Source organism: Podarcis vaucheri (assembly GCF_965113315.1).
Source record: "Podarcis vaucheri genome assembly, chromosome: 14".
Lineage (NCBI taxonomy): Eukaryota > Metazoa > Chordata > Lepidosauria > Squamata > Lacertidae > Podarcis > Podarcis vaucheri.
Window position 1 is genome coordinate 40,430,157 of NC_138752.1, and position 23,424 is coordinate 40,453,580.

The following is a 23,424-nucleotide window of genomic DNA, read 5'->3' on the forward strand; positions in this document are numbered from 1 at the left end:
GAGCTATGGTCTCTAACAGTGACCTCTCAACCCAGGGACACATAGAGCATTGATGAAAAGTACATATTTATCTTGGGCCCTTTGGAGCCAATACAGGACTGATTCACATGACACCCTCAACCCAAACACAAATACAATTTGTCTGCAGCTAGATTCCGGTTCATGAAAGCTACTGCCATAATACATGATGGCTTTAAAAGAGGCTTGTGCAAATTATTGGACAACAAGGCTATCAATCTTTCGGGGGGGAGGGGCAGGGGCAGAGGAAGAGTGCAAGAATTCCATTTCCCACATGCAAATGCCACATTTTCAACACCAGCAATAACTAAGAACTATGACAAAAAATTATATAATAACTTGCCTCGGAATCTGCTCTAGGATTCATACAAAGCTTCTGTAGTATTTTGGAGACCACCACCACCTCATCCTCCTTTCCCAGCCATCGTGCTGTTTTTTCCCTTTCATATAACAGGCTGCTCTCGTAGATATCCTTGGTGTCTACTGCAGAAGTAAAACCAGGCAATGGGGAACAATTGAAACACAGTCAACACTCTGAGGCCTTAGGAAAACCACCAGGAAGGCAACTGAGCTCTCAGCTTCAGTCCTCCCTCCCATTATGATTTGCAATATATTACATCACCATACACATGGGTTTTTTTTGTTAGCATTTGGGAATATTGACAATTTACCATCCCTTTAGTGCAAATTTCTGCTAATCTAAAATACAAAACTGTGATTTCCCCCCTTTAATATATGCACCTCTACACATGCTTTATCCAAGGATATACTTTTCTGTAGATATGACTTGGCTGGAGAACAGCAGCATTGCAAAATTCAGAAAAGTGCAAATTTCAAAGGATGGCTGTGTTTTACTTTGCACATTGTTTACAGAAGTGTGACTTGAGTAAAAGGTAAAGGTACCCCTGCCCATATGTGCCAGTCTTGACAGACTCTAGGGTTGTGCGCTCATCTCACCCTAGAGGCCGGGAGCCAGCGCTGTCCGCAGACACTTCCGGATCACGTGGCCAGCGTGATGAAGCTGCTCTGGCGAGCCAGAGCCGCACATGGTAACGCCGTTTACCTTCCCGCTAGTAAGCAGTCCCTATTTATCTACTTGCACCCGGGGGGTCCTTTCGAACTGCTAGGTTGGCAGGTGCTGGGACCGAGCAGCGGGAGTGCACCCCGCCGCGGGGATTCGAACCGCCGACCATGCGATCGGCAAGTCCTAGGCACTGAGGTTTTACCCACAGGTAGGTTCACCTTTAAATAGTATCAGGTTTCTCCCCCATCCCAAATGACATTGTAGCCTAATAAGTGGGGTAAAATAAGTCTTATACCCCAAGCAAGGGCAGTTCAAAAAGACTTTTTATTAACTTGTCATTGCTTAGAGGCATTCACTAACCCAGGGTGGGTAAACATTTTCAACCCCAGAGCCACACTATGTGTGTGTGTGTGTGTGTGTGTGTGTGTGTGTGTATGTCACATGCCAGTGATTGGTGTTGGCACAAAAGTGAACATGACACACATACACACACACATACGAAGCTGTGATTTGCCTCCCTCTCTACCCAACCCAAAGTCATGATGGGAATGAAAATCACACCCTCTTTGCTCTTTAAATGATCAACCTGCAGAGAAGAGAGGTCACTTGGCTTGGGGATGGGGAAAATAAACATGGTAAGAGGGTCAGGCTCCAACCTCTTTCATGTGCTGTGATTTCAGCTTCCGTTCGGAACAGTTTCATGGCCATCCGAGTGTGGGTCTTCACTCCGCTGCCCTTCCTCCCAGGAGATGTAGTGAGATGAGACTCTATACATTGGGATTCTGCCAGGATTCCCTCCTCAAACTTCTGAACACACTCAAGTTTGGATGATATGAGCTGCTGATCAGGCTAAAATATAGGGACAGAGAGATGATCAAATGTCCACTTAGGCCACGTTCACACCATACATTTATGGCACTATGATGCCACTTGAAACAGTCATGGCTTCCCCCAAAGAATTCTTGGAAAGTCATTTGTTAAGGGTGTGGAGACTTGTCAGGAGACCCCCTCCTTTCTCCTCACATAGCTACAGTTCCCAAGGTTTTCCCTGCGAAAAGGGTTTGATTGTTGAATCACTCTAAGAATTTTAGCTCTGTGAGGGGAACAGGGGCCAACTAATACTCTCAGCAGCCTTAACAAACTACACCTCCCAGGATTCTTTGTGTGTGAGTGAGTGTGTGTGTGTGTGAAAACCATGACTGTTTAAAGTGGTATGACAGTGCTTTAAATGCATACAACACATCAGGCCAAACAAGCTGTGTATTCCTCCAAATGTTGTGACCCCATTTCAGTTTTAAAATGTATGTTTTACAGGAAAAGTGTGCACAAAAATACATATTTTGTGGGAAACGGATTTCAGGAAAAAAGTGCATACCATTTAAATTGCATTTTAACCTGTATTTTAAATTGGTCCCCCCCCCATTATGTTTTTACTGTAATTTTACTGTTGTTAGCCAACTTGAGCCCTGCTCTGGCTGGGGAGGGCAGGGTATAATTATTATTATTAAATGTAGATTTTTCATGTGGCTTTACAGAATCATAGAAAACAGGATGGGACAGGCTTATGATCGGACATTATGTGAAACTCACACAGAAAGAAAAGAGCCTGATCTTTTCCTACCTAGATATGAACCATTCCCCAGGTACCTACAGGCTCAACACAGTGAATTGCCTCTTGATAAATAGTTGTTTGTGTTTTTAACGGATATAAGTCCTTGAGTAACAACATAACTAGATTCTTGAAAGAAATAGTAGAAGAACAAGAGGTTCAACAGTACTTACTGGTGCATCGGGCAAAACAACGGACCTCAGAGAAGTAAATCCAGAAAACCGGTGAGAACACAGGTTTAAATCTTTCGTCTTCAAAAGGAGAGGCCCTTTCTGCTGATATCTGGTTGGGCATTTCCCCAGGACATCCACCTAATTAACAATCACAAGACAATAAAAGGGAATTATTTTATTGGGCTCCAAAGTGCATGATAATTCGAACCTACAACCCAACAGAAGGTGCATGGGGGGGGGAGAGATGGGTCTGCAGTGTCTTAGCCCTTGGAACTCTCCCTCCCACATACATTGGCCTTGCTTTTCCACAAAACCCCCCACAGCATTTGACTGACTAGAATGAGCTTGTCCGGACAGACTCAGCATGGGTACGCCCGGGGTCTGGATGCGGCCCAATCACCTTCTAAATCTGACCCACAGACAGTCTGGGAATCTTCGTGTTTTTACATGAGTAGAATGTGTCCTTTTATTTAAAATGCATCTCTGGGTTATTTGTGGGGCATAAGAATTCGTTCATCCCCCCCCCCCAATATAGTCTGGTCCCCCATAAGGTCTGAGGGACAGTGGACCGGCCCCCTGCTGAAAATGTTTGCTGACCCCTGGGACAGAGGATAGGGAGTCGTGTGTGAGTGTTTGTAGAATCCAACTCATTGTATAATGGTAAAATTTATATTTGTTGCATCACCCACTTCTGAGTGAAAGAGCATCTCCATTTCATGGCCAATTCCAGTCTGACTGTGAATGAAACAAGAGGAAACTGCATAGTAATAGTGCTGTGTGAGACAGTGTGTGTGTTTTGTGTGTGTGTGTGTGTGTACTGCCCTTCATCCAAAGATTACAGGGCACCTCACAGTATAAAATCACTTGGAAACAATTGCTTCCTATTGGCCTTTGAGACTATGCTTTTATCATCTCAGATGGTGACGGCCATTCAGGTAGATGATGAAAGGTGGACATGTGTCATGGTGGTGACCCAATATATGTGGTGCCTGATAATTATTTCTGGCTTGGTTGAACAATAAATGAACAACTGAGTCTGTTCCATAACTATCTATTATTTCTTAATGCTACGAATGACTGGTAATTTGTATTTTCATGGAATGAATTTACTGTACATTATTGTATAGGCTAATTCACAGAATCGGTTAGATCTGTATCAAACAACAGACGTCCCCCATGTGTTGTGTTATGTGGATGCCATGTTAGGTGTTGCTCTGTTAAAGTATGTGGATGTGAGTGTGGTGCTATGTGATGTTATGTAGTTCTAAAAGGGGCAGGAATGAGACTAAGGGGGGGGGAGCGCAAGTTGACAGCAAAAGCCCCCCTCCCACTGGGCGGGCTGCAAATAAGAAGGTAAACAGTTGAGGGCTGGCAGAAGGCAGACTGGGGTTGGTGGAGCAGTGCACATTTTCCCTATTGAACTAGTCTCCACTGTACAAAATTCATCAATATTTCAGACCAAGAGTATATACTGGCAGCTTTGACTGTTCAGAACTGCTCACCTCTTCCACGCTGCCATTGGTCGTTGCCACCAAGGATGTCTGAAGAGCACTGAGGATGCCACGCTTGACGTTGAGTGCCCAGGTTGGCTCACTCCCTTGGGGGAAAATCTTCAGAATCTTTCCATTATGGTAACAAAACCAAAGGGGATGCTGCTCCAGCATTTCCCTGTAAAATAGGGAAGGGGAAGGTTTCTTGGTCCCACCCCCCCCTCTGGCGAAGTGATGTAAAATAACCACTTGCTTACAAATGATGTACATGAGAAGTCAATGGACCAGTAAATATCCACATCTCCCACACATTCAGATACTCTATCTTGGTAGAATACCAGGCCTTTCCAGGATACTATATTGGGCTTATTCAGGGTATTTGTAAATACCTTTTGTGACGGACGCATCTCTGTGGGGAGGGAGTTCCACAACTTAGGGGCTGCCACAGATAATACCTTCTCATGGGCTCACCCACCCATACTACTGATCTTAAGACCTCTAGGGGTCGGTGCAATCTTTCCCGTATAGGCCATGTTGCTCCCAAGTTATTTTGCTCCCACAGCGAGGACTCGTTTTTGACAGTCTTGTTTTACCTTAAACTTCCATTTTCTTTGTGCAGCCTGTCTTTGGACCCAGCTGTCGTCTTGATCTGGACACCTTGCAACTGGGAACAGCAACGACACTTGTTAAAAGGTTCTTTTCATCATATGACTAACTACAAGGGAGAAGGGTTGTGAGGGGAAACGTTGGGATTTTGCAGACTGGTTGAACCTCTGGTGCTGGAGACCAGGAGAACTGGCCCAGTTGCACTGCCCTTTCTCTGATGGAAGGGGGAATTTGGAGCTCTTCACAAGGAGAAATGAGGTAAGAGGGTGTTTCAACGGTTCAGAGAGATAAATTGATCACCTTGGCAACGCCTCCCCAGGCGGGATTGGGCAACTGGCTGAGGTGGGCGGAGACCTCCAGGTATCCTACCTGGGGAAGGTGAAGCCAAGCCTGTGCTAATGGTGCTGCATAGGGTCCAGGGGGCTGCGCACGGCCACACAAAGGGCACCCCCATTTAATGTGGGGAGCAGTTATTGTGTGATGGGTGAATTGCTCTCAACTCTCCTTGAGTTTTACTTGCAACACTCCTTCACTTCATGGGAATGTTGGGATTGTAAAAACACAACCCTCCAGGGTGAGTGGGGCTGCTCTCATCTGTGGAGTTGGGGCCTGGTTCTAGGCAACTATTCTGCACCCTTCTGTTGCTGCCAACTCCTGAGTTGCCTCCTCCTTCAGCTGCCCACAGCACTCCCTGGCCTCCATTGAGATTCTCTGCTCTCTTGGAGGTCAGGGGGAATAGCCAACATCATTGCTCCTTCTTCTGAAGTGGCTGAAGACAAGGCACAAAGGAGAGAGCCCCATTCCTCCAACCCCAGGTCCCACCAATCAGGCCCCGCTCTGTTTCCTCTTCCTGTTGTACTGGAGCCTGGGGACCAAGCCTCATATTGACAGCACTGCAGGGCTCATGGCAGGTTTTCCCAAATCTGAACTTCCACTCCTATAACTGGAGCAGAAGCAATGAAACGATTTTGGGACATGATATATAATGAGCTGAAAAAGCTGTTTAAATATACCTTCCCCCCCAAAACCGGAAGCCTTTTTTGCTAGGCTTGATAGGTGAAGAAATAGGAAAAGTAGACCAGAGATTATTCATGTATGCCACGACTGCCGCTAGAATCCTGGTAGCCCCAAAATGGAAGACACAGGAATTACCAACATTGGAAGAGAGGCAGACAAAAATGGTAGAATATGTGGAATTAGCAAAACTGACTTACAAGATTCGTAACCAAGAGGAAACAAAGTTCAGAAGAGAGTGGAGCAAATTTGTGGAGCATATAAGTAATAACTGTAGAAGTCTAAAGACTGTAGCAGGATTAAAATAAATCTTATGATGTGGATAGGATGTTATTAAGAAACTGCGGAAAGAAAAGTGTAAAATGAAAACCTGATGAAGGGAGGGAGGGAAGTCTGTGCTCGCAGAGTGAGGAAACAACAAGTGGGTATAAGATTATGGGACTTTATTGTATTTGTTTTGTTTGATTTATGTTAAAGAAAACCCAATAAAATGCATTTATATATATATGGAGCAGGAGCACAAAGCCTTTTGTGCCCCTCTTGGACTTGCCACCACACTCACTTTTAAGACTCTGTGACATCTTGCCAGCACTTCAACAACAGCGGTGCCTTCAAGGGAGATGCCACTCCTTTCTTCTGCCCTTCCTGGAAGGAATGTGCTGGTCGAAGTGGAGTATCTATAGCTGAATCTGGATCCAGTTGGGAGAGGCAGCACATTGATTTCTAGCGGGGAGAGTAAAGTTTTGAGACAACTTTGTCATTGACAGATGGGTACAAAGGTGTGCACACGGGGTGTGCTGGGTGTGCCCAGGCACACCCAAATGGTTATGTTGTTTTTTAATGACACAGGCAGAATTAAAAGGCTGGACTGGATCTGGACTGGAGCTGCAGCTCCTACCAGATGCAAGCAGAAGCTGCAGATCCATCCCAGCCTTTTTCTTCTGCCTGCATCTCTCTCAAACACATAGCCCCACTAAACTTGGTGTGAATATTCCCAATGTGGCAGTGGCAGTCTTCATCAAAGGTTGCATGCCAGGCACCATTTGGATTGAAGATGGCAGACCGAAACATGATTTTGGCATGACTTATCTGGGGTATAATGGGTCCAAAATAATAAATTACACTATCCATTTTAACCCCCCACCCCAATATATTGGGAATTCTACAAATTCCCTGGTAGTGTCCCAGTAGCTTTTAATGCTATTTTTACCAATATATAAATTTGTATGCAGTTTTTCCACAATGAACACATTTTGTGCCCATAATATGTTTATAGAACTGCATTTCAAAATTCAGAGGAATGTGAATTTTGAAGGAGAATTGTGCTTCAGTTTGCATATTGTTTCCAAAAGGGAAAATTAGGGAACTTCGTATTAAGATACAAACTAATTTTCTCTCCCCTCCCTACTCTGAGGTTCTTCAGTATTCATATTATTTATCCAAGAGGCTAGAACTTGCTGGAGAATTCCCTGCCCCACCCCCATATAAACTGCCCTGCCACAGTTCAGTGCTAAGAATTTGCCTTGTCTACTCACCAGCACATTGAGAGACACAGGACTCTTCATGCTTTGAATTCTCCAGAGTTCCTATAATAACAAACCAAGGGGGATTGCAGAAAGGCATTTAGAGAAAACTCTCTGTAGGTTCAGTTGCTGATCCTGCAGCTGTTTATTTACCATAGACCTAAAAAAACCAGCTGAAATGCAACGTCACATTTACAGGAATTCAGGTCGACACTGTCATCTTGGAGACCACCATGTTTATTTAGCAATAATAATAAATAGATTCTATCCATGAAGAAAATGACCGTTTTTGTTCTAAAACCATTTCCTCTGCAGAATGTGCTTTCGGTTTAATCCACACGAGGGTTGTGTTTCTAACAATTTCAATCTGATTAATATTAACTGTGACCCAGTTCCCCTTTTCCCTGAAACCTGATGAGCTTCAGAATACAAAACTCTGCTCAAAAAAATAAGAACAGGTCTGAAGGCAGCCCTCTTTAGGGAAGCTTTTAATGTTTGATGTATTACAGTATTTTAATATTTTTTTGGAAGCCGCCCAGAGTGGCTGGGGAAGCCCAGCCAGATGTGCGGGGTATAAATAAATTATTATTATTATTATTATTATTATTATTATTATTATTATTATTATTATTATTATTGGCATCCCGGTCTTACAGTGGCCAACCAGATGCCAGTGGGAAAAACACAGGCAGGATCTGAGCGTAAGAGCACTCTCTGCCCTGTGGTTTCCAGCAATTGGTATTCAAAAATGTGCTGCCTTTGATTGTGGAGGCAGAACATGTACATCATGGCTAGTAGCCACTGGTAGCCTTCACCTCCATGAATTTGTCCAATTCTCTTTTAAAGAGAATTGGTGGCTGTCACTGCCTCTGGTGGGAGTGAGTTCCACAGTTCATGTAGTCTTTTATCTGTCCAGAATCCCCCAACAGCTTCACTGGATGTCCATGAATTCTAACGCTGGCGAAGCTGACGGAGAAGATTCGGAATCGCTGTGATGATTTGTTCCAAAAGGACTGGGGCAAATTTATACTGTATATGAAAGAAAATTGCAAACAGTTGAATACGTTTGTAGGTTTAAGCTGAAATGTTTGGTAATGGGAAATTAAGGAGGAGCTGATTTACTTATAAGTAGGTGATTGTTAAAAGATTGATTTAAGGTAAAAAAGTGAATTTAGGAATGTGGAGAAATTGGTAATGAGATATGGAAGTCTGCTAGAGGGAAGGAAGGAGGTCGATGCTTTATTTAAGCAATGTCTTCAGTCATGAATTATTATTTTTTGATATTGAAATGTAATAAAATATGGAAAACTTAATAAAAATTATATTTTAAAAAAGAATTCTAACGTTCTGAGAGAAGGAGAAAACTTTTCTCTATCCGCTTTCTCTATGCCATGCATAATCTTGTAAACTTCTATCATGTCACCTCTTACTTGCCTTTTCTTTAAACCAGAACACCCCCAAATGTTGCATCCTTTCCTTACAGAGGAACTGCTCCACACCCTGGATCATTCTGGTTATTCTCTGAAACTTTTCTGACTCTAAAACATCCTTTTTGAGGCCCTGAAGGAAAAACATTCTCCCAAGCAAAGGCATTAAACCAGCCAACGTGCTTTTAATCAAGCCATCTTTCTCCTAATGTTTCAGTTGGGATTCCCTTGGATATTAAACCCAAACGAAACTGCCTGTCAGCTTCCCTCTTGAAGCATCTCTACCCAACCTTCACACATTGTTGAAGCTTTTGTCTCCAACATCCACCACATACAGGAGTTACCAACCTTTTTGGACTGATAGGCACATTTGCAAACTGGAGAAACAAAAGGAGTACAGCCTTTTATACTGACTACAACAGAATGCTGTTTCCAAGCCTCATTTTTTTGAGGGGGGGGGATGCAGGAAGTGGGGATGATAACCTGTGGACACCAGGGACAGCCTTTGAGGGCGCAAGTGTTCACCATGTTGCTGCCCCTCTTGCACAAACCAAACCTGCAACAAAATATTGTTAGGAAAACATTCTTTAAGAAACAGATAAAAGTTCCTGGAAGCTTTAAAGAGGGTTCCAGAATTTTTCTTTAGTGTGTAGGAATGGCACTCTAGGCTCGATTGGTGTCAGCTGGAGGTGCAAATTAAGGGAGGAATGTCAGGTGTGCGTGCAGGAGCCAGGCCCTGTGACCAATAGGACTTTGCAGGACTGGGGCCTTCCTAAGTTTGTTCTGAAGAGGCAAGGCGGGGCCTCACAGGTGAGGCCGATTGGTAACTCACAGCTCTTGGTGGCAAGAGCCGGGAAGGGTAATAAGGTCAGCATTTCCCTTCAGCTCTTTGCCACAGCAACACGCTTCCTGCTTTGGGCTTCTTGCTTCCTGCTCCTTGAACCTCGGCTTCTTGACTCCCTGCTTCTTGATTCTTGGACTCTTGGCTTCCTGACTCCTGGCTTCTGGACCCCGTTCCTGCTCCCACCCCACCATCTTGCCCCAGGTCCTGACATCCCCTGCCGGGACTTCGATTGCCCATGAACTGGACTGTGACAAGGAAGTTGCAGGCTGCCATTGCCACACAATGAAAGCACACACACACACACACACACACGCTGTCAGCAGCACACATACTGACAAGGCTGGAAGTAAGACAATGTGTGCTGCTGATACTTTGAGTTTTGCTGTCTCAGGATTGTTAATCACGGGACTGAGAATATACCATGCTGGAGCGACAAAGGAATGTAAATAACTTGTATACAATAGTAACAGAAATGCTTGTGCATCCAGTCAAGCAATAAAGCTCTTGAAGAAGAAGAGTTTGGATTTGATATCCCGCTTTATCACTACCCGAAGGAGTCTCAAAGCGGCTAACATTCTCCTTTCCCTTCCTCCCCCATAACAAACACTCTGTGAGGTGAGTGGGGCTGAGAGACGTGTGACTAGCCCAAGGTCACCCAGCAGCTGCATGTGGAGGAGCGGAGACGCGAACCCGGTTCACCAGATTACAAGTCTACCGCTCTTAACCACAACACCACACTGGCTCTTGACTGTGAATTTGAATATGACTCCTGTTCTTGTCCTCTGCCTCTGGGGAAAACTCTGCCACAAACAGTAAGACGTGGTTTTACCGAGGTGCCACCACACAAGCAGAAAAACGTAGCAGAAGTGTGTGGGTGGTAGCCTCTAATAAACATTGTTGTGAAAAGTGCTCCTGTTCAGAGTACCAGCCAGCCAGCCAGCCACACCCCATTCTAGGATACCATTGCACCTCCATTTAGATTTTACCTACAGTTGAGTCAGCATCCCATGGCCACTGAGCATGCATTGATTACATTTTTGCAAAGCAACTGCCCAGTTTAACATTGGGACAAAGAAGAAGAGACAGAGACCAGAAATAGAGGCTGAATGGGTATATGTAATTGAACCTTGGAAATGACACGAAATGGGGGTCTGTTTTAATTTCAGAATTCAATTCTGAAGCAGGTAAACTAATAACATGTGTGGGACTCTAGAACATGTGGAGGCATCTTGCCCTCTCTGCTGTAACCATAGATTGAGGCTACACATCTAGTGAAAGGCAGCAAGCCCAAATAATGCAGTTCCCAGACAAATTTCGCTTCTCTGCCGTCGTTTATCTTGACAAGAGTTTATACTTTAAATTCATCACACCTGCATTTTCCATTTATAAAGAATTAGCTTCCAGTATACAAAACCCCCAAAAACTTAACTCTTGCAGAACAGATTCAAAGGTTTAAAAGATGCAACAAAGTGAGATAGTTTGAAAAGAATTAAAGAAACACACTGCGTTGCCCTGCAGTCTTACACATGCCTGCGCAATAGGAAATCCCACTGAGTTCATTGGGACTTACCGGCAGGTAAATAGAAATGGGATTGCCACCTTAAAAGTTAAAAGGAAAAACACTTCAAAAGTGCTCAGCTGTAAATTACTGTTGTTACTGCAGTAAATGTCTAAATGTTTCTGTTTGCAAATCCCCCTCTGCTCTGCAAATAGCAGTGGGAGAAACAGCTCTTAATGACACAACTTTGGTGTGTGCATGTGTGTGTTTAACTTCCACGCTAATCCTCCCCTCTGCCAAACATCTACCTCTTTTTGGAAACATTGAGATGCTATCATCTCAATCTAGATAGCACCGCACCATCCCTGTGCACTTTGTTTTATTATTCTACAAAAAACTTTACATCACGGCAAGTGACACATTTAGTAGCATATTGAGCTGAGCCCTGAGAGAACAAGCATGTATTTTAACATCCGTTTAACTGGGGATGTGCAAATCTATTTCCTATCATGTTTTTAGTTACAATTCCATTAATCTGCAAAATGCTTAAAGATTATTTTTTTTAAAAAAAACACTATTAAATTACTTATTTGAATGTACATTTTCTCTCTAAATACACACTGAAATGCATGTTTCAATACATTTTAAACACCTGAGGATGGAGTCACAAATGTCAGACAGACGAAACCTAGTGCACACCCACCCATAGGAGTTCATATAAGAATGTGCAAAGATTGAGTTCCCCAAGCAGCCTTACCTATCAGACAATAAAGCTGGGGTGGGTGGAAAACAAATCACTTGACTAAGCTGATCACCTCACATCTTCTGAATTGGCTGATATGATTTTAGCCAACGCCTGCTACAGATGACGGCTCTCCGTTTTTCCAATCTTAAAATCAGCTCTCTGAATTTCTGCAGCAATTTGTGTGTGTGTTTCAAAATTCTCATGAAATTTTTAGCGTGAAATTCTCCTAATAAATAGAATAGATTGCAAGTTGATAGGGTACATGAGGGTCATCTAGTCCAACCCCCTGAAATGCAGGAATCTTTTGCTCAACATGGGGCTTGAACCCACAGCATCGCTTAACAAACCCACCTTTGCAAAGCTATTTCCCCTTATAATTCCTTTTTGAATGTCATTTTCACTGATATATTCATTTAGATGCACACTCCACCCAAGTAACACATTTTTTTTTTTACACATTCCTAGGCTGGAGAACTGCATTGCAAAATTTGGAAAAGCGCGAATTTTGAACGATGGCTGCGTTTCAGTTTTGAGTATTTGTTTCAGAACGTGTGAATTTGGTGGGTTCGCCTTTAAATGACAACTGAATTGAATTCCTCCTCCCCCACTTCTAGCACCTGCCATCCTTCCCACCTATGACAAAAAAAGCGCAGCCTCAACACAATCAAATGCCAGGCAAATGAGATCATTTCTCTGAAGCCACATTTTGCATTTGACAGAGAGAAAAGGAGGGGTGGGGGAGGAGGAGGAGAGTGAGAGTCGTGGTTTCCAAAGAGATGAAATGGTTAATTTAGTTTCTTCTACTTACGCCTCGATATGCCGGCTGCTAAAATGGAAAGGAAAATGATTATGTGCCGAAACTCCATGGCGTTGGAATCCTCCTCAGTGTTTGCAAAACCACATCAGACCTCCCTTTCAGAGGCAGCTCCGGAGGAGGGCAGCTGAAGGAAAGTTTTTTCTTCACAAAAAGCAGGAGCTGACGATTTCAGATCTTCAAGCCAGGGGAGGGGTTGAGGAGGGTGGGATTTTTTTTTTTTTTGTTCGCTTGCTTTGGGATAAGGGGACATCTGCCCAACCAAGTGAAGTTCTTTCATATTGCTTAGACAACATCTCCTCAATTTTATGTATATGTATATGTGTATATATGTATACAGTGGTGCCTCGCAAGACGAAATTAATTCGTTCCGCAAGTCTCTTCGTCTTGCGAGTTTTTCGTCTTGCGATGCACGGTTTCCCATAGGAATGCATTGAAAATCAATTAATGCGTTCCTAGGGAAACCACCTTCAGACCAGGTCCGGGGACAGTCTGTCCCCGGACCTCTTCTGAAGGCTGGGGGGGGGGGGGGACAAGGGCTTTTTTTCCCACCCCCAGCATTTAAAAAAACCCGGGACAGCGGAGGACTTCTCCGCTGTCCAGGCGATCTTAAAATGCTGGTGGACGGCATTTTAAAACCGCCCCGGACAGCGGAGGACTTCTCCGCTGTCCGGGGTGATTTAAAAGCCCCTGGGAAGGCAGGCAGGGGGGACAAAGACTTTCGCCCCCCGCCCGCCTTCAGTAGGTGTTCCCGCCCCGCTTTGGAACAGCGTTCCGAAGTGGGGCGGCTGGGGCAGGTGTTCCCGCCCCCCACCCTGCTTCGGAACAGTGTTCCAAAGTGGGGCAGCTGGGGCAGGTGTTCCCGCCCCCCACCCCGCTTCAGAACAGCGTTCCGAAGTGGGGCGGCTGGGGCAGGTGTTCCCGCCCCCCCACCTCGCTTCGGAACAGCGTTCCGAAGTGGGGCGGCTGGGGCAGGTGTTCCCGCCCCCCCACCCCGCTTCGGAACAGCGTTCCGAAGAGGGGCGGCTGGGGCAGGTGTTCCCGCCCCCCCCGCTTCGGAACAGCGTTTTAAAATGCTGGGGATCGGCAGCGAACGCTTCGCTCCCGCCCGCCAGCATTTTAAGATCGCCCGGGGCAGGCGGGGGGAAGGCAGGCGGGGGGGAGCAAAGTCTTTTGCCCCCCGCCGGCCTTCAGAAGAGGTCCTCTTCTGAAGGCCGGCTGTGGGCGAAAGTCTTTGCTCCCGACCGCCAGCATTTCCCTATGGGCTTTCGTCTTGCGATGCAAGCCCATAGGGAAATTCGTCTTGTGAAGCGCCTCCAAAACAGAAAACCCTTTCGTCTTGTGGGTTTTCCGTCTTGCGAGGCATTCATCTTGCGGGGTACCACTGTATACACACACACACACACAGTGTTACCTCGGGTTACAGATGCTTCAGGTTACAGACGCTTCAGGTTACAGACTCCGCTAACCCAGAAATAGTACCTCAGGTTAAGAACTTTGCTTCAGGATGAGAACAGAAATCATGCGGCGGTAGCGGGAGGCCCCATTATCTAAAGTGGTACCTCAGGTTAAGAACAGTTTCAGGTTAAGAACGGACCTCCAGAACGAATTAAGTACTTAACCTGAGGTACCACTGTATAAAAATCCATCACTATCTCTGTATATGCCCAACTTAGGAGGAAAACTACTCTTTCTGGGGGGAAATTCTGCTGATTTAGATGCAATGGCTTCTCTCTAATAAGAAGTTACCACCAGAGGTGTACACAATACATGTGGAAAGCTTTGGAACAGAATAATAAAAAAGCCACATGTGTGGTGGTGGGGACACATGTTTTGGAGTTGCATAAAAGAAGGCAGGAATCTAATCATTCTGCTGTTGGATATGTCTGGTAGTATCTCATTTGGACTTCTCGCAGTCTGGCATTAATGTTTCCCATCTTTTTTCAATTTCCAAGATCTCCCTCCTGTTCCTTTCTCTTAAAGAATGTTGTTTCATTGGAATGAATTTTGCACGGTAACAGGTCGTGCAGTCTAACTAGGATTGCCGAATTTGCACCAATGTCTCTCGTATGCATATTTTATTCAAGTTGTGTGTTCATTTTGGTGCCTGCACACATAGGGAATTGATGTTTCTGGTTCATCTTTGCAAAGGTGTGTGTGTGTGTGTGTGTGTGTGTGTGTAAAATTAGCACGATCCTCAAGGAATCACTGTATGCAACCCACAGAGACAGAACAAGACTGACCATACGGACCAACACATATTGTCAAATGGACAATTCTATTTTGTTTCTTTGAAATGATTGATGGGCAGAGATACAGTGGAAGCGAGCTGTTTGGGAGTTTCTCCCCTAAAGGTCCCCCCCTGTAAATATTTGTTACACCTAAGAGTGCTGGAGAATTCTAAGGAAAACTGAAACATGAGTGGAAATTGGCCCAAGTTTGTTTATGTATCCCAAGTCCAGGATGTAAATCAATCCATCAAATAGAAGTTGGTATTCACTGCCATTGCTTTCACTCTGCAAATGATACATAATTAGTTAATCCCCACTGAGCTCCCTTTGTTCTGAAATGAACTGGGTGGAGTAACATAGCGACAACTTAATTAACATTAATTATGTAAATTGCATAAGTAATTCTGCTGCAGTGGCCAGCAGATGAATAATGTAGATCTTTTTTAAAAATACTTTATTTACACATTAAAAGTTACACATAATGAAACACATTGATCTATTATAAAAAGAAGAAAGAGGAAAAAAAGAAGAAAGAAAAAAAGAAAGAATAAAAGGAACATTCAACCAAAAAAATACTGTCAAATACATACAGTGATTTAAGGAATACAGTCACTGACATTATTATTAACACATATTTCCAGTATGAGATTCTTTTTGCATCACCTTATCTTTTTCTCCTCGCAACTCTCACTTTCTTATCTATGCCTAATCTCTGGTTTTGTTCCCGTGATTTATTTAATGACTTCCTTCTGCCTCCATGCGGTGCTTAATTGTTCATATCTTAAGATTTCTGCATTTTAACACGGTGGAGAGCCATTCTATGATCTCTGTGGAGTTTTTAGTCTATGCTCAACCAAGTGTAATCATTGGAACCATATCTCATCATATAATTAAAAAAAACCATTAAAAATTAAGAACAATGTAGATCTTTTGCTGGAAGATGACCTGCAGCAGAATGGAAACAGTGCCAAAGTGCAACAGTGCAACGAATACAGAGCGGAATAGAAAACGAAACCTTCATATATCCCTGGTGTACTTACATAAATTTCTGGGTTCCCTTGAGATGTATGATACACCTCTTGTTTGTGTATTTGGACACCAGAAGGACTGGGACTTATATATGAATGACAAAAGGTTAAGAGGCAGATGTCTTCCTTCAGACTCCCAAATCCTGTACCACAGTCTATTCCTTGAGGCTCACTCGTCATATCAGCCCTGATTCTTCAGCCATTCTGTAGAACAGTCCCTTCTGGGCTATTAATGTCTCTGGGGCATCGAATTCTGCCACTCGGCCACTTTCAATCACTAAAACCCTGCAAATATTAGAAGTGGAGCATAAAGTGTTAGACTATATCACTAGTCATGCCAAAGAAAGAAAGAAAGAAAGAAAGAAAGAAAGAAAGAAAGAAAGACTGAGCTAGGCTTTCAATATGTAATGAAACTGTAACTAGTTAAACCAAACATCTTATGGTGAGATGTGTTTTTTGTAAGCAGCCACGGCCAAATTCATCAATTGGCATTGCTGATGGAGACCTACAAGGTATACAGTTTCTTGGGCAAAGGGTGCTATTATGCTCATGTCGAAGAGTGTGCACAGAACTCATGAACACCATGATTGTCACTTGATGACTGCTAATTTCCAAATGATTCTGTCCAAGCCACTGGTCACTTTGGAGGGGGCTCTGTTCTGCATCCCGTTGTCATTGGAAACGAAGTTGGTGGGGATGTGGGACGGGGCCTTTTCAGTGGTGGCACTTAGGACTATGGAACCCCTTCCTCCCTGTGTGATCTTACTTTCTTCTTTCCAGCAGATTATTCTTTTTCTGTCAAGCTTTCTGTAATGATTGGTGGTTTGGGGTCCCCCCCCCCCTTATCTTCTAATTGCTATCCTTCTGCTCTGTTCTCAATTATAATTACAATCTCCTACATTTGTTAAAAAGTATACCTTGCCTCTCCGTGCATAATTCCTAAGATGGCTGCTTCAGCTCTACTAATTATTCCTGGTTTTGATACTTATTGACATCTATTAACCAAAAAGCAGCAAATCTATAAATAGTGGCGTATCCCCAACTAAAAGCCGTACAACACCCCCACCACACACAAAAAACAGCACAAAGAATTAATGTTAACTGGCAGCTGAAGAAGCCTTACCTGTCACAGTCCAAAAGGGTGTTCACTCGGTGGGCTATGGTCAGAACTGTGCACTCCCTGAACTGAGTCCTTATGGTGGCCTGAATCTGCAAATCTGTTTCAAGATCCACAGCTGCAGTGGCCTCATCCAGAACCAGGATCTTGGCTTTCCGAAGCAGAGCTCGTGCCAGGCAGATGAGCTGCCGCTGGCCGACACTGGAAAGAAGCAAGGGTGATTAATTGGCCACCCAGGTTTTCCAGCTAGGGAAAACTACATGACCCAACATGTCTTCTATTTGCTCATGTATTTATATACGGCACCTTTCAGGACAGATAAAAGGAAAGCACTTCTTTACACTGCGCATAGCGAAGCTGCAGAACTCACTTTCGCAGGAGGGCAGTGATGGCCACCAACCTGAATGGCTTCAAAAGAAGATTGGATAAATTCATGGAGGATACAGCCGCTAATCATGGCGACTTCGCTCTGCCTCCGCAGCCTGGGAGCAGTAATGCTTCTGAAGATCACAGAAGGAAAGAGTGCTCTTGTGCTTGCATCCTGCTTGGAGGTTTCCTGCAAGCGTCTGGTAATAATAATAATAATAATAATAATAATAATAATAATAATAATAATAATTTATTTATACCCCACCCATCTGGCTGGGCTTCCCCAGCCACTCTGGGCGGCTTCCAAAAGAATATTAAAATACTATAATACATCAAACCTTAAAAGCTTCCCGAAACAGGGCTGCCTTCAGATGTCAGGTAGTTGTTTTTCTCTTTGACATCTGATGGGAGGGCGTTCCACAGGGTGGGCGCCACTACCGAGAAGGCCCTCTGCCTGGTTCCCTGTAACTTGGCTTCTCGCAGTGAGGGAACCGCCAGAAGGCCCTCGGTGCTGGACCTCAGTGTCCGGGTAGAACGATGGGGGTGGAGACACTCCTTCAGGTATACTGGACCGAGGCCGTTTAGGGCTTTAAAGGTCAGCACCAACACTCTGAATTGTGCTCGGAAACGTACTGGCAACAGGATGCTGGATTAGATAGGCCATTGGCCAGATCCAGCAGAGCTCTTCTTATTTATTGTCTGTTTTATTCCACCTTCCCTCCAAGGGGCACAAAGTGGTATATATAGTTCTCTTCCTCCCCATTTTACCCTCAAAGCAACCCTGTGCAGTAGGTGAGGCTGAGAGAGAGTGACTTGTCCCAAGGTCACCCTAGTGTGAGCTTCATGGCTGAGTGGGGATTCAAACCCTGCTCTCCCTAGCCCAGGCATAGGCAAACTCAGCCGTCCAGATGTTTTGGGACTACAACTCCCATCATCCCTGACCACTGGTCCTGTTAGCTAGGAATGATGGGAGTCACAGTCCCGAAACATCTGGAGGGCCAAGTTTGCCTGTGCCTGCCCTAGCCCTAGTACAACACTCTAACCAACATTCAATCGACAACACAGATAACTAACAGTGAAAAAGGCAACACTAAGGGACGGAGAACACAGAAGAGGTTAAATGCCAGAGGAAAACATGCCTGGAATTCTGCTTCCATGTGGCCAGTCTATTGGAAGACCATAAACAAGATGCAAAGGCACTGTCCCTCTCCTGCTCATGTTTCCCAACAACTGATGATCCCCAGGTCCTGACAAACCTATAGCCCCAGAAACCAAGGCACAAGTGAAGTCTCCTTTTCTTTCTCCTTCCATTAGGTACCTCAGATTTTCGCCTCCTTCCGAGCACTTGTATGCCAACTGGTCGGGCAGATCCAAAACGAAGCTCTTGAGCCGCGTCAGTTCGAGAGCAGTCCAGATCTCCTCCTCAGAGCACACGCCCAAAGGATCAAGGTTCATTCTTAGAGAGCCCGAAAACAAAACTGGGTCCTGAGCAGAGGGAAAACACCAGAGAATTCTCACCTGGGTCTGGACTAGGGATGGGGTAATCTGTCCCTTTCAGGCTTTCTCCATGTCTCATCTTCCAATCTTAATCTGAGTTCTCCATATTTCTACATCCAGCTTTCGGCCTCCCCTGGAAACCTAAAGGGGATGCAAGATCTATGGGGGTGTTAATGCTGTGCACCCCTACATCCTATGCTCAGTTTGTATGCATGGGCAACTAAAACCATATATCCTGAAGACAACACCGCCTCTGCTGAAACCGAAGCTGAGTAAGTACAGGAATCTTGGACACTGGGGTGGTGCATAACAATATTGTTGTAACATGCCCTGGGATCTTATGGTGAAGGGAGGCTTAGAAATCCTATTAATAAACTGATCACTGCCACCAGGAAGCAGTTTTATACCTGTGGGATAATGGCAACCTTGCTTCTCAGGTCGTGCAGACCCAAAAGGGCAATATTGGTCCCGTCAATCACAATCTCTCCCGCAGCAGCTTCGACTAGCCTCAGAAGTCCCATGGCTAGGGAAGACTTCCCGGCCCCTGTTCTTCCAACTATGCCAACCTAAGAGATAAGAGAGCTTTGAGATGCAAGAGAGGTAGCAGAGCTGTGAAAAGCAAAGTCAGCCAAAAAGCTTGGATTTGTGCTCCATCTTTGCCAATGCTGCTTTTATTCCTACAAGACATTTTTCAAACATCACAGTCACACGTAGGAAAACAAGTTGCAGGATTTCAGCAGGAATTTGCGGGACATGCACTGAATGGAAATGAAGCAGTATGCCCATCCCAAAACTTTTGCCGGCACGAAAACAGGGTTTGCATAGACCATCGTGAGCACAAATCATCCTGAAAAAGGATGTCTGGATTGGACCTCAAACTAGCAAAGTGGGAAAAGATCAGCTTCATATAAGACCTTTTCCCACATCCTCTCTCTGGAAAGGATGCTATTTCTTCTTGAGTAGCGCTTACCCAATAAACACACCTCCCTCCAAGTACTTAAGGTGTAAAAAGCACCCAAAATGGCCCGCCTTACCTTTTCTCGTCCATTGATCTTGAGGTTGATGTTCTCCAAAGCTAATTCTAAGCCTGGCCTGTATCGCAAGCTGTAGCCTTTGAATTCAATCTTCCCTTCAGTGGGCCAGTTCTCATGCAGGAGGTGATTGTCCAAAGTCCAGGGAGCCTGAAAAGAGATACAGTGGAACCTCAAGCTCAAAAACACCAGGTCTCAAACAGCTGTGAAACTGAACAACTACAAAAGGGTTGCTATAGTAGACCATTAAATCCTGTGGCTTCAGGATTAAGCGGATGGGCTGACACCAATTTTCTTCTGAGCCACGTTTGGGGCGAGAGAGCTAGTAGTAGGAAAATGGAGTACCATGCTAGTTGCCCCTGTCTGTGCAAACTTGCCAGTAGGTGCCTAACCCTGAGCCAGCACTCTCCTTGCTGGACAAACCAACAGCTGCAGCCAGGAAGGAAAGGTGCAGAGTGAATGAGGGTGAGACAAAAGACTGTTAGGCCCTTCAAACATGCTTCATTTGCTTCATGAAAGGGAGGAGGAGAAAATGGAGGCTGATGGGGCACGGAGAGACAGCTGCTAGCTTATAGGCCACAAATATCTGAAAGGCTGCCTCCTTCCCTACAGACCCCCTCAGTGTTAGGGGAGGCAGAAGAGGCCCTCTTGACATTTCCACCTCTCTTGGATGTATGGAGGGCGGAGATCTAGGAGAGGGACCCTAAGCTGAGGATTTCCCACCCCACTGAGGTTCCTCGGGCACCTTCCCTGGAAATCTTTTGTCATATGATGAAGACATGTCTCTTCACCATAGCCTTTTGGCCCACCCTATTCTTCTGATTGGAAATGTTTCTTTTTAAAAAACCCAAACAGAACAATTTTTATTAAAGCTTGAGAAACAAAGAAGAAAACAATATCCAGAAGTTGACAAGAAATTCTAACTGCTTTTAATATTGTATTGTAATATTGCTGTCACTGCCCATGCCTGAAAGGCATGAAAGACATCTAACAGATGATTATGATGAAGGTGACAGCATCCCAAGAAAGGAAGGATGGAAAGAAATATGTAGTCCCAGAATCTCAGAGACTTAGAAGCTATGGAGGTGTGATCCTCTCTCCCTTAGAGAGAGGCAATGATGGCGATGGAGCTAACTTGCATGTGAAGCAATTCCTTTTCTCTTTCCCACTAAAGAAGGCTCGTTCTGTTTTTCTTGCTCCTCCCTGCCTTCTACCGCAAGAATGGGGAAGTTTTCTGTCAAGGGTCTCATTCTTTCAGGGAGAAATCCATCATTTCTCATTTTCTCCAATCTGAATTTTTGGTCCTTTACATTTCTTATTTATTTATTTCATCAGCATTATAGTGAAGATTCTCCCCAAAAGGTACGTTTTTCCTAAACAATTCTGCCTAAGGTATTTTTGTGTGTGCACACAAAGTATTTTCTCCTAATATAATGCAGTTTTGTATGTTGTTTTCAGTAACATATGCATTTATCTCCTCACTTTAACATAATATATGCATTTTTGGACACGTGCCTTGGCTGGAGAACTTCATTGCAAAATGAAGGCTTAATTTCGAAGGACAGCTCTGGTTTGGTTTACATACTGTTTACATTAGGTAGGTTTGCTTTTAAATGCAAGCCGAGTCAAATTACTCCTCCACCAGAAGGCCGGAGCCAAAGATGGGAGGAACTGACCCTTTTCTCAGCCCCCCTTATGACCTCCCTGCTGCTCTCTCTCTCTCTCTCTGCCCAGAGGGTTGCTGGAAGGACAGATCACAATTGCTAAGAACATGAGAAAGCCAAACTTGATCAGGGCAAAAACTTTGCACCTTTTTCTCACAGTGGCCAACCAATGGGAAGCCCCAAAGCAGGCCCTGAGAGCAACAGCGTTCTTCCTCCAAGTAGGAACTCATAGCTTGGAGGGAGCTTCCATACCTCTTCTCACACCATGCATCAATCCACCCATTTGGGCTTCCTACATGAATTAACTGAAGGAGAATGCCATCACTTACCTCTTTGGGCGTCATTGAGTAATCAGTCACTCTCTCTACAGACACAATGTTGTTATCCATTTCTGCTAAGGAGCGCACCATCCAGTTCAAAACACCGGTAATCTGAACAAAATGAGAGTAGGGGGGTGGGGGAAGCACAAAATGACCGGGAGCTGAGATGGATTAGGTAGCACTGGATCCACATTCCTCCTATGGACAGCCAGTGTGGTGTAGTGATTAGCACGTTGGACTTAGGACGTGGGAGACCAGGGTTTGAATTCCCCACTTGGCCATGAATCTCACCTTGAGCTCTTTGGAGAAAAGGGTGGGATATAAATGCAATAATAAAATAAAATAAAATTATACTGAAAATTAAAAATGCAAATACAGGCCTTATAAGGAGGAACTGCACCCCTCACACCTTGAAATTGCATTTTAACTTTTATCATTCCTTGCCTAAACAACCAGGGAGCGAGGCTAACAAGATTAATAACCAATACATTGAGTTAATTTTAGGGCAAGGAACAGGGAAAGAACTTGCTTTTGGCAGCTAAAGAATCCCTGAGAGAAAGCCACCCAACCTCTGTTTAAAAACCTCCAATGAAGGAGCATCTACCATCTTCCAAGGCAGTCCATTCCACTGCTGAATAGTTCTTAATGTCAGAAAGTTCTTCCTGATGTTTAGTCGGAAGCTCCTGTCTTGGAATTTGAATACATTGGTTTGGGTTCTAGCCTCTGGGACAGCAGAAAACAAGCCTGCTCCATCTTCTATGTGAGTATCAATCAATCTCCTTTATTGGCACAAAAAAGTGCATTGTATAGTACAGCTCAAAATCCTATGAGCCGCATCAAACCGATTCCTGTGCACTTCTTGCTAAACAAAAGCAAACAAACAACCTTGTTTTCTTTGCCAGATAAGGACATAGTGATGTGTTCAGGTTACCTGCAGAGCACAGGAAACAGAAAAGCCCACGATCCCTGGGCTGAGGTGGGATTTGTTCACCACAGCAAGTAAAGCTGCAAACAAGACGATGCCATTCCCCAGGAATTCTGTGTTCGTGGCAAGCCACCTGGGATTTTAAAAGAGAGAGAGAAAGGTGCCTCGTTCTCACATGTCACAGACTGGCTGGATGCAAAGCAGTGGTGGGAAGCACCAGCTGGGGAGCCCCCAGTAATAATAATAATAATAATAATAATAATAATAATAATAATAATAATAATAAATATTTTTTATACCCCGCCCATCTGGCTGGGTTTCCCCAGCCACTCTGGGCAGCCTCCAACAAAACATTAAATACAATAATCTATTAAACATTAAAAGCTTCCCTAAACAGGGCTGCCTTCAGATGTCTTCTAAAAGTCTGGTAGTTGTTCTTCTCTTTGACGTCTGGTGG

The 23,424-nt window shown here is 44.5% G+C and overlaps 2 protein-coding genes across 10 annotated transcripts in view; both read right to left on the minus strand.

The window, feature by feature from the left end:
* LOC309519223 (vitellogenin-like) overlaps window positions 1-12,885 on the minus strand; it is a gene marked incomplete at its 3' end in the record, with an annotated part of 30,181 nt that extends 17,296 nt beyond the window's left edge. Inside the window, exons 1-8 of the mRNA XM_082199995.1 lie at window positions 12,780-12,885; window positions 7,470-7,520; window positions 6,497-6,657; window positions 4,908-4,978; window positions 4,327-4,492; window positions 2,825-2,962; window positions 1,699-1,891; window positions 362-501 (exon numbers count right to left, since the gene is read on the minus strand). Coding sequence (XP_082056121.1) covers window positions 362-501; window positions 1,699-1,891; window positions 2,825-2,962; window positions 4,327-4,492; window positions 4,908-4,978; window positions 6,497-6,657; window positions 7,470-7,520; window positions 12,780-12,837 — 978 coding nt within the window. The 5' untranslated portion in view covers window positions 12,838-12,885. The remainder of the gene's footprint in view (window positions 1-361; window positions 502-1,698; window positions 1,892-2,824; window positions 2,963-4,326; window positions 4,493-4,907; window positions 4,979-6,496; window positions 6,658-7,469; window positions 7,521-12,779) is intronic.
* A 2,615-nt stretch (window positions 12,886-15,500) lies between these two features.
* Window positions 15,501-23,424, minus strand: part of ABCC6 (ATP binding cassette subfamily C member 6) — a 43,317-nt gene continuing 35,393 nt past the window's right edge. For 2 of the 9 annotated variants that reach the window (XM_082200016.1, XM_082200018.1), the window contains exons 25-31: window positions 22,974-23,100; window positions 22,052-22,153; window positions 20,062-20,208; window positions 19,435-19,593; window positions 18,849-19,015; window positions 17,168-17,362; window positions 15,504-16,329 (exon numbers count right to left, since the gene is read on the minus strand). In XM_082200016.1, the coding sequence (XP_082056142.1) occupies window positions 16,221-16,329; window positions 17,168-17,362; window positions 18,849-19,015; window positions 19,435-19,593; window positions 20,062-20,208; window positions 22,052-22,153; window positions 22,974-23,100 (1,006 nt within the window). In that variant the 3' untranslated portion in view covers window positions 15,504-16,220. Of the gene's footprint in view, window positions 16,330-17,167; window positions 17,363-17,391; window positions 17,408-18,848; window positions 19,016-19,048; window positions 19,187-19,434; window positions 19,594-20,061; window positions 20,209-22,051; window positions 22,154-22,973; window positions 23,101-23,424 lie in introns of those variants that run through there. The other 7 variants (XM_082200015.1, XM_082200017.1, XM_082200019.1 and 4 more) reach the window with 7 other exon arrangements.